The sequence below is a fragment of the Peromyscus californicus genome, unplaced genomic scaffold (genome assembly GCF_007827085.1).
Source record: "Peromyscus californicus insignis strain IS unplaced genomic scaffold, ASM782708v3 Scaffold_7__1_contigs__length_154581171, whole genome shotgun sequence".
In the NCBI taxonomy this organism is placed as follows: domain Eukaryota; kingdom Metazoa; phylum Chordata; class Mammalia; order Rodentia; family Cricetidae; genus Peromyscus; species Peromyscus californicus.
Genome location: NW_026294595.1, coordinates 52,110,105 through 52,119,313, shown reverse-complemented (window position 1 = coordinate 52,119,313; position 9,209 = coordinate 52,110,105). Strand labels below are relative to the sequence as shown.

The following is a 9,209-nucleotide window of genomic DNA, read 5'->3' as shown; positions in this document are numbered from 1 at the left end:
GAGATAATCTTGAAACTTCTACAAGCTAAGTGATAGATAGTCTTTTCCATATGAATATTTAGGATCACTTTCCTCGTAGTTTATTATTGAATTTAATTTAACAGTTTCTATTGAAATTATATTTCTGGGCAACAAGGATAATTTAAGAAGCAATTACAAATGAGATGTTCAATAGAGCTGTTTTGCATATTTATTGCATATCTTGGAAACAGGATAGAAGTAAAAAAAAACTATGAAATCTTGACTTCTATTTAGATAGAGATTTATCATTATTTGTGAGATATGTCCACCATGGTTTTACTTTAAAACCACAAATAAAGTTTTAACAATGGGCATTTTTCTTGTTGAGAGGTCTGTGGTCAGACTAAACATCTCACAGAACCTGATTAGATCCTGAGGTTTTCAAATTCAATATTCAGCAAATATAGAGCGCTTCTTTGGCCATAAGAAATAATTAAGAACTTTGGAGCTGATGTAACTTGCCTGAGCTTGCTGCTTCTTTTTTTATAATGGCATGATAATCAGACATAACCTCCTCTGATATTGGGCCTTGTCATACATGAGTTTGAGACAGAATAAATTACACATAATTAATCTTTTGACAATCTAGGTGACATTGCTTTAGGTTTTTATATCATCAAGGCCTGCTTTTGCCAGTAGTCAAGTTAGGAAAATTTTATGTTATTAAATGCTTTCTTTTTCCCTCCCAATTATCCTGAATCCAGAAAAATAGACACTCAGTCATTATGTGAAGACAAAGGAACATTGAATGGTTAATTATACAACAGCCAGAACTGTCCACTGTGTATTCATTCTTATAATAGATCACTGGAGGATGAATTAGCATATTTAGTTCAAAATCTTGTAAGATAGAAATGGGATTGTTTTAGTGGCTAATATTTGCGTGGCTCCCTCAAACTACAAAGAGAGCTGCTGTAAAGGAACACAGGGCTCTGAGTAATGGGAAGAAGGATGTTCTGTGAGTCACATGATAAGATGGAGTTGATGATGTCTGAAACCCACTTTTTCTGTGTTCTCACAGTATCGCTGTAATCCTACAGACTATGCTTGCTTCCCTAGACATAAACTCTCTCCCCATGACCGTCTTAAAATCAAATATGCAAAAGTCATTGAGTTGTAGAATTTTCTGTAGCATTTTCCTCACTGGAAGAGATCTCCAAAGGTCACCTAGGTAGTCCCCGTCTCCAGCCAGGACTCTTCCTAATACTGAATATAGCTGTACAGTGATCTGCATTAAGAAAGCTTTTAAAGATCCCTGGGGTTGGTCAAAAAATAGCTAATATTGGCCTGATTCATAGAACAGCACTATAAGAATGTCAAAATAGCCACCTTCATCAAGGAAGACATCCATCAGGACTGTTCAGTGCTGGGACCAGCTGCACAAGGAAACACTTTACTTTCTCAGAGAATGGGTAGTAGATGAAGGAGATGCCCAAGTGTGGTGTTAGTTGTTGTTGAGGTATTTCAATGCTTGTCAAAAAGGAAACATTGTCACGTCAAAGACCACAGGAGGAAACTCACTAGAAGTGACTAAAAAGGAACAGATAAGTAGGACTTGTAACAAGTCTTTTCAAATAACTGAAGAGCTAGTTCAGAGAGGAAGCAGGTGTTTTAAAGCAAGATCTGATTAGCTTCAAGTTATGGAAGGGCAGATGATAAAACATAAGAATAATAATGATGGACCTACTTTTAAAGTGATCTTCCCCTCTAAATCAGCTGAGATTGCTGGAGCTGGTATTATTTCAACTCCATTAAATGGCAGGTACAAAGGACAAGAATTCAAGTGTAATTTCAAATTCCTAACACAGCTATCACACTGCTGTGTTTCAAGAAAAGTAATGTTCCTCTGTTGTTTAGATTTTGAAATTACTGGAGTTGGAGGGCTTATACCGAAGTCTAGAAACATCATGGGGTAAGGTTCTTGTGTGACTCGTTTGCATCTTTAAGCCTTTCTGCTGAATGATATGGAGAACCTAAAGAAATGGGGATAAAGTAAGGGAAATGTCCTAATTAGATGATTTCATGGAGTATCTGCTTGCTGTTATGCGTTTATATTGCACTTTTCTTCATAGTTATACTAATATGAGATAATGCAGGAGCCTTGTTGATTGTGGGCACCTTCAGGGGAAGGGAGGCTGAGGGAAAATAAGAGTGAAGGTGTTTGGGTTTGGTTCTTAAACCACCCTCTTGCCAGATTTTAAATTGTACCTATTCTAAGAAATTAATTTGAAAACACTCCTGTAGCTAGAGTTTTCCTGCCTGGCCCACAGTCAGGACAAATCTCTGACACCCGCCAGTCCCACAGCCATTCAGACCCGACCAAGTAAACACAGAGACTTATATTGGTTACAAACTGTATGGCCGTGGCAGGCTTCTTGCTAACTGTTCTTACAGCTTAAATTAATCCATTTCTATTAATCTATACCTTGCCACGTGGCTTGTGGCTTACCGGTACTTTACATCTTCCTTGTCCTGACGGCGGCTGGCAGTGTCTCTCTCACCCAGCTTCCTGTTCTCTCAATTCTCCTCTCTGTTAGTCCCGCCTATACTTCCTGCCTGGCCACTGACCAATCAGTGATTTATTCATTGACCAATCAGCAACACATTTGACATACAGACCATCCCACAGCACACTCCACTGTTAAAAACAGACAAGTATGCTATGTTCTTGGTCAGGGCTTTGTCTGACTTATAGGAAGAGGATGCTCTCACTACTAGCCTCTCCCAGCCTCCTTTGTGACCCTTGACCTTGGAGACAGGAAATAGGCAACTGAGAACTTTTTGATGAGCAGCAACTTCCCTCAGAGAACACAGAAGGATGAAGAAACCAAGTCTTCATGACACCTTCCCTCTTCCTTTGGTGAGGATAGGAGAAACAAGAAAAAGCAGGTCTCTGAAGCGCCCTGAATTTTCAGCATTTCCCACAGTGGGCACCTAGCCCTTGAGTTAATGTGTCTGTCTCTGATAAAGCTAAGGCCAGGGAACTATTTCCTTAGGCATTTTGAGTTTAGTGGACTAGTTCTCTGCCTGGCTTGCCCAGGTAATTATGGATAATATGCTCTGTGTGTGCAACCTCTAGGAAGTGCTACTTTTTAATCCCAGCACTCAGGAGGCAGAGGCAGGCAGATCTCTGAGTTCAAGGCCAGCCTGGACTACAGAATGATTTCCAGGATAGCCAGGGCTACACAGGGAAACCCTGTCTCAAAAGAAAAACAGGACAAAACAACAAAAACAAAGAAGAAGAGGATGTGGTATTACTTTTAAGTTACCAGTGTAAACGAATTCCCGTATGACAGTCAAGCTATTCCACATGGAGGCAACTAAATAAGCTTAAGGAATCAAATGAAAAGGATGTAAGAAAAGGCAAAGAATAGTAGATTCTGTAACTTTTATTGCCCCCCAAAAGGTCAAAACCTTTACATGCTATGTATGACATTCAATGTCATATATGAGTTCACTGCAAGCAAATCTTTCAAAAATATACACACTGTATATATTTACATTCAAGTCTGAGTAACTGATGTCGTGGTATAATTCAGGCTCTAGACCTTACCCACCCTGTGGATTTGTTCAGCTACTAACTATACAGCGATTGTATCTTCACTCAGGCACACGGAGAGGTAGGAGCCACTTAACATACAAACCGGAGTGCAATGTGAAGGTCATCATTGAAGCAGCTTAGCCACAACAAGGAGACCCTAACTAGCTTTGGTTATCTCAAGAAGCTGCATATGTCTAGTCTGCCCCTGAAATTAAAAACTGAAATAACTTCAGAGAGGTGCTTTACTGACCACATCAGAGGGTTGACAGAATTCAATGACTAAAAAGGCCTGCCACTCTACACCCAGGAATTGTCCATGACTAAACACAGCAGCGCTTAGGCCGGCAGCTAGACCCGTTTCCCTGATGAGGCAGAAATAATATGCAAATGAGAGATATCAAAATAATATCTCTACACACACGGCCTCTGGAACTCAGAAGCCGATTTCGACAATTCCTTTGCCAAGTAAAATCCGTACTAATTTCTGCCCACACCCAAACTGAGCTCCTAAGTCTAGACAAGGGTGGGGGCAGTCTGTGACTTCTGTAGACCCAAGGTCCTCAGCCTCAAGAGCAGACCTCAGGAAGGCTCTTGAGCCTGAGAAGGGCTTCCTAGGTTCCGGCCCGATTTAGTGGGATTTGTTTCTGACCGAGGAAGCTGAAGGGAGGCCACAGAGGCAGCTGTGGCCAGAAGGCCCTCTCGTTCCCTTTTCTTCTGTTTCATCCTGCGGTTCTGGAACCAGATTTTGACCTGGGTGTCATTCAGCTGCAAGCAGTTGGCTATCTCGATGCGTCGGGCCCTAGTTAGGTACTTATTGAAATGAAACTCCTTCTCCAGTTCCGTCAGCTGCTTGGTGCTGAAATTCGTGCGTATGGCACTGGAGGGGCTCGCGGCTCCGTATTCGGAGAGTTTGCCTGCAACATAAAGAGAAGGTGTCAGCGGGGCCAGGGGATGCTGAGACTATCCAGTGCAGAGTTAAGACCAAAGTCACAACGCAGCCCTCCTGAGTGATGGACACAGCTGTACCAGACCGAGCGCTCCACCGAGGGCTCCGTCCTAATTTTCTCAGCGCCTGGGGCATTTTCTGACCCTGGAGTCTGACCGCTTAGGGGCAGAAGCTCTATCCAGGGAATCGGCGGCTACACGCTCGGGGCTAAGCACGGAGAAGGCTGCTCTCCCCACCCCAGGTGCCTCCCTCCAGCGCCCACCTCCTTACTTTTCTTGGGGGCGTTCCTCTTCACTTTCATCCACTCGAAAGTGCTGAAGGCGGCCGGGAGGCCGGAGGTGGGAGAGGCGGGCTTAGGACAGGCGCCGGGGGCCGGGGACGCAGTCTGGAAGGGCCCGGGGTGGGGGTCCGCTGGCTCCTTGAGACACGCGGGGAAGGGGCCGGGCTCGCCAAAGGTAGCGAAGTCCACCTGGCCGCTGAGCAGGAAAGATCCTCCGCCGGAGAAGACCGCCGAGGTGGCATAGTGGACGTGCGCCCCGCCGTCGTCCGCCGCTCTCCCGAGCGCGCCCGGGAAATCGAACGCCGGCCCGGACCCCAAGAAGCCGTAGTCGGCGGCAGGCGCAGAGGCAGGTGCGGCGCCCCGCTCGTAGGAGCCCTCCAGGGTGCAGGGCGCGTACCGGGGCGCGGCGGGCTGTGGTCCCGGAGGCTGAGCGGGGGCGGCGGGGGGCGACGGCGCGGGCCGGGCGGCGGCCAAGGGTAAGCAGCTCACGAAGGCGCCGTCGCCGCTGCCCAGGGGGAAGGCGGGCTGCAGGGCCACGGGGCGAGCGTCGGCGCGGCAGAACTTGGGTGCGAAGCCGAGCACGTCGCCGCCTACCCCTCCGCTGCCGCCACCGGCGCACGACACGTACTCCAGGTAGGAACTCATGGCTCGCTCCCCCCCGGCCCAAACGCTGCACCCTGCAGGTCCGCGCAGCTCCGCCTTCCCGCTACCCCCGCTGCCCTCGCCGAGCCATGACGAGGGAGCCCGAGGTAAATAGTGGCCTCATATACCGCCGGCGGCGGCCACGTGGCGCCGGCCGGCCAATCGGCGCCTTCCCCGCACTGGCCCGGTCCCGACTGGAGAGCGGTTCCTCCAAGCCAACTTAGCCGGAGCAGCCGGGGGCCTCCGCCCAGCCCGGGAGAGCGGCGCCAGCCCTGGGTGGCCTGGAAAGGGAGGGGCGAGAGGCCAGGGGACCAGCTCCCTGGACAGGTATTGCGGTAAAAAGGCAGTGGAGGGCGACTGACGCAGGTCCCTCTCAGGACCCCCGCGGGCTACTCCCCCGGACTGGCGGGGTGGGCTTGGAGGAGCCTAGTGGGAGAATTGCCTTTGCCCTGCGGGTACTCTACTCAGCCCTCCTTCTGAGAAGGTCAAGTTCCTCCTGCGCCCTTTTCCTGGGTGTTTTCAGGTTTTCTTGGCTCTGGAGTCACTCCTGTCCTAAACCTAGAGCAGATGTTGGCTTTTCCCTCTTTTCTGCCTCACGGACAACTCTTGGGACCTGGGGATGAAATCACTTTCACTAGCTTTTCTTTGCAACATCCCTCACAGCATTCCCTTCGGCATCCCTTCCAATTTGTGGCGACATGGTGAGGATGGATGTTTGTAGTGTCAGTGTTGATTTGGGCAGAAAATAAGTTTCTGTCTCTTGTGGAAAGAGCCGGTTTTTCCCTCTCTGACGAGGTCATCAGAATAAAGAATCCACCCTGTGCCTGAAAGTCCCTTGCGTACTGTTTGAGAGGCTGGCACACCCACCAATGCTGCACACGCTTTCAATGAGACTCTTGGCTGGAGGGCGCAAAGGCATCCTGGGGACTGGTCAGATCTCAGAGGTTTGGACTGGCTTGTACCTTAAAGCAATTAAGCTTCTGTTCCATCAGATAAGTGCTGCGTCGTCTCTTGCGAGTGAAATCTGAGGGCTCACGATGTTAATGGGCTCACGTCTTTCCCTTGATAATATGGTTTTGTTTACTGAGTGTAGAGAGACGGGAAATAAAAGTGCAGTTGGCACAGGAAATGAAGAGTAGAGAGGTTATACACACAGGCTTCACACTGACAAACTTTCCAACTTCCTTCAGCATTTCTTTTCATGTTTTCATCTTTAGGGCTGAAGGAAAGAACCAAGTTAAATAAGCACAGGTTATTTACACACAGCCATAAGTAAATGAAGGTGGTTTCCTAAAAGCCAGTGTAGTGAAGGTTCTTAAGGGTCTGCTCTTAGTTCATTCAAGTGCCCTGAAAACTTGATCTACTCGAGCTTCTAAGTTAGAGTGAGTACGGCTATAATATTGTTTTACAGATCCACTTGTCATGAAAGAGTGATTGAGCCCTTGCCTAAAATTCCACTCTTCTCGGCATCATAGTCCCGGAAGTGAGTCCCTTCCAGGACTGTAGACTTGGAAGTAAACAAAGCTATGCCCAAAGTGTATTGTGCTGGTGAGTCTGAGCCAGAGAGACTGAAGGACCTAGAGAGGAATGGAAGGGAGGAAGGGAGGCCACGTGACTGAACACAAAGCTATGTGAGTGTGGGGTTCTTGGAACTGAATGAAAAGTGGAATCCCTCTACTGAAAATAGACCTTCCATCTAGAACTATCCATTATTTGCTTTCCCTGAAGCAAATTTTTGAAGCTTTTGTCTTTGCTTGAAATAGAAAGTATACTAAAATTAAATAGGGTACTTATTGCTATTTTTGTTTTTTTAATTATTTTTTTTTATTTTATGTACACTGGTGTTTTGTCTGCATGTGTGTCTGTGTGGGGTTGTCAGACCTCCTGGAACTGGGGTTACAGACTGTTGTGAGCAACCGTGTGGGTGCTGGGAATTGAGCCCGGGTCCTCTGGAAGAGCAGCCAGTGCTCTTAACCCCTAAGCCATCTCTCCAGCCCCCTGTTTTTGTTTTCATGATTGTATTGAGAGTGGACATCAGAAGTGCAGGTTGGAGTAGGGTTCAATATTTGTTCAGACTTAATTGTAGTTCCCTGGTGAACCCACCCAGAGAGCCGTGGTCTGCTTCTTACTCACTCTTCTAGTACCTGAGTCCTTAGGGCGTCCTATGCTTCGGAGCTCCAAAGCTGGTTCTTTTGTTTTGGTTCCGATGAGCTGAGTACCCAGCCTAGGGCCAGACACATGCTAAGTAAGCTCTCTACCACTGAACTACATACTCAGCCCTTGAGTTAGTTTACTTAATGTTTGGTGAAAGTCAAACCTCTAGTCATTTCATGCCCAAATTTAGCAGATGTTTACCATCTGTCTTAGGTAAGAGCATTTGATTATGCCTAGAAAAAGACATTCTCAAACCAAAGGAACAAGATTCATTCTGAGTCCTAGCTCTACTTTAAGTCTACTAGATGGGTCTCTCTGTCTCTCTGTCTCTCTGTCTCTGTCTCTCTGTCTCTCTGTCTCTCTGTCTCTCTCTCTCTCTCTCTCTCTCTCTCTCTCACACACACACACACACACACACACACACACACACACACACACACACGGAATCACACACTCAAACCTCACACACACTGGGCAAGTGCTCTGCTACTGTATCCCAGCTGATACTCCAGAATAATCTTACTCTGTAATTCTCTGAGGAGAGATTGGAAGATATTACTGGGGGAAAACATGAATAAAAATAAGTGAATAGAGAATAGTTTTAGTAACTATCCAGTTTGTCTCCAATATTCACAGGATATGGGGAAATGTCTCACAATTTTATTATTGTTCAAGCCATTAATCCATGAATCCTCAAGGGCCACTTGCCCCCTGTGAGTTCTCCATGGGAGGTGACAGCAGAGGCCCTGATTGCCCTGGTGAGTTTGAAGTAGGAATGCTTTGAAATAGCCTGTCTGCTTACCACAGCAGCAGTCCACATTCCCACCATCCCCCACTCCCTTCTCTCCCATTCTAATAACAACCTTCTCTTCTGAGAGCAGTGGTGGCTCCTGGTGGCCTTGTCTTCTGTGTGTTCAAGGTCGACCTTAAGAACCACCAAGGCCCTTTCTTCCATAAGCCCCACTGTGCTAACCCTGGAGATACCTGAGCACAATTAAACTCTCGGACCTGCAGCTCCAAAGCAGAGAGCCAGAGTAAAAGACAGTCAAGATGTGTTCTCTAACACCAGACTAAGAGAAAAGAGGTTAGGATACAGTTCTCTTGAGCATCCCCAGCCATCAAAGGCTGGAAGTAAGGACACAGGAAGGGGTCCTAAAGACAGGAATTTTAAACCTCTTAGCAGTCTGATAGCTAACAGGAGCCTCCCTAAGGAAACAGTTCAATACCAGGCCCTTCCCTGAGTCTTGCAGATGAGAGACTCATGGGCCAAGCCAGCTTTTGACACATGGTAGGTATTTCATAAACGTCTGTTGGTCAGAAATGAAGAACAGAAACAGTGGTATGCTCTATCCTTATTTAGTACTAGCTTAAGAGAACCCTCAGATTATTGACACCCAAAACTACTTTGCATTTATTGGAATCACCATAGAGGCTTGCCTAAAGGTCCAGCTTCATTGGCCCATTTCCAGATATTTTAATCCAACAAGTCTGACTCAGTAATCTTCATGTATTTGTTTGTTTGTTTTGTTATTTTCATTTTGTTTTGTTTATTTGTTTGGTTGGTTGGTTTGGTTTTTTGAGACAAGGTTTCACTGTGTAGCCCTGGCTGTCCTGGAACTCACTCT

At 46.7% G+C, this 9,209-nt stretch overlaps 1 protein-coding gene across 1 annotated transcript; it reads right to left on the bottom strand.

Moving 5' to 3' along the window:
- Positions 1 to 3,429: 3,429 nt before the first annotated feature.
- Hoxd1 (homeobox D1) lies at positions 3,430 to 5,516 on the bottom strand. The gene is made up of 2 exons (XM_052725186.1): positions 4,779 to 5,516; positions 3,430 to 4,476 (listed from the first exon to the last, which is right to left on the bottom strand). The coding sequence occupies exons 1-2, from the start codon at positions 5,431 to 5,433 to the stop codon at positions 4,142 to 4,144; spliced, it is 990 nt and encodes a 329-aa protein (XP_052581146.1). The 5' UTR covers positions 5,434 to 5,516; the 3' UTR covers positions 3,430 to 4,141.
- Positions 5,517 to 9,209: the final 3,693 nt, after the last annotated feature.

Coding starts and splice junctions, on each gene's coding strand:
- Hoxd1 (XM_052725186.1), bottom strand. CDS start 5,433: ATGAGTTCCTACCTGGAGTACGTGTCGTGCGCCGGTGGCGGCAGCGGA. Junction 4,477..4,778: donor GAGGAACGCCCCCAAGAAAA/GTAAGGAGGTGG, acceptor TTTATGTTGCAG/GCAAACTCTCCGAATACGGA.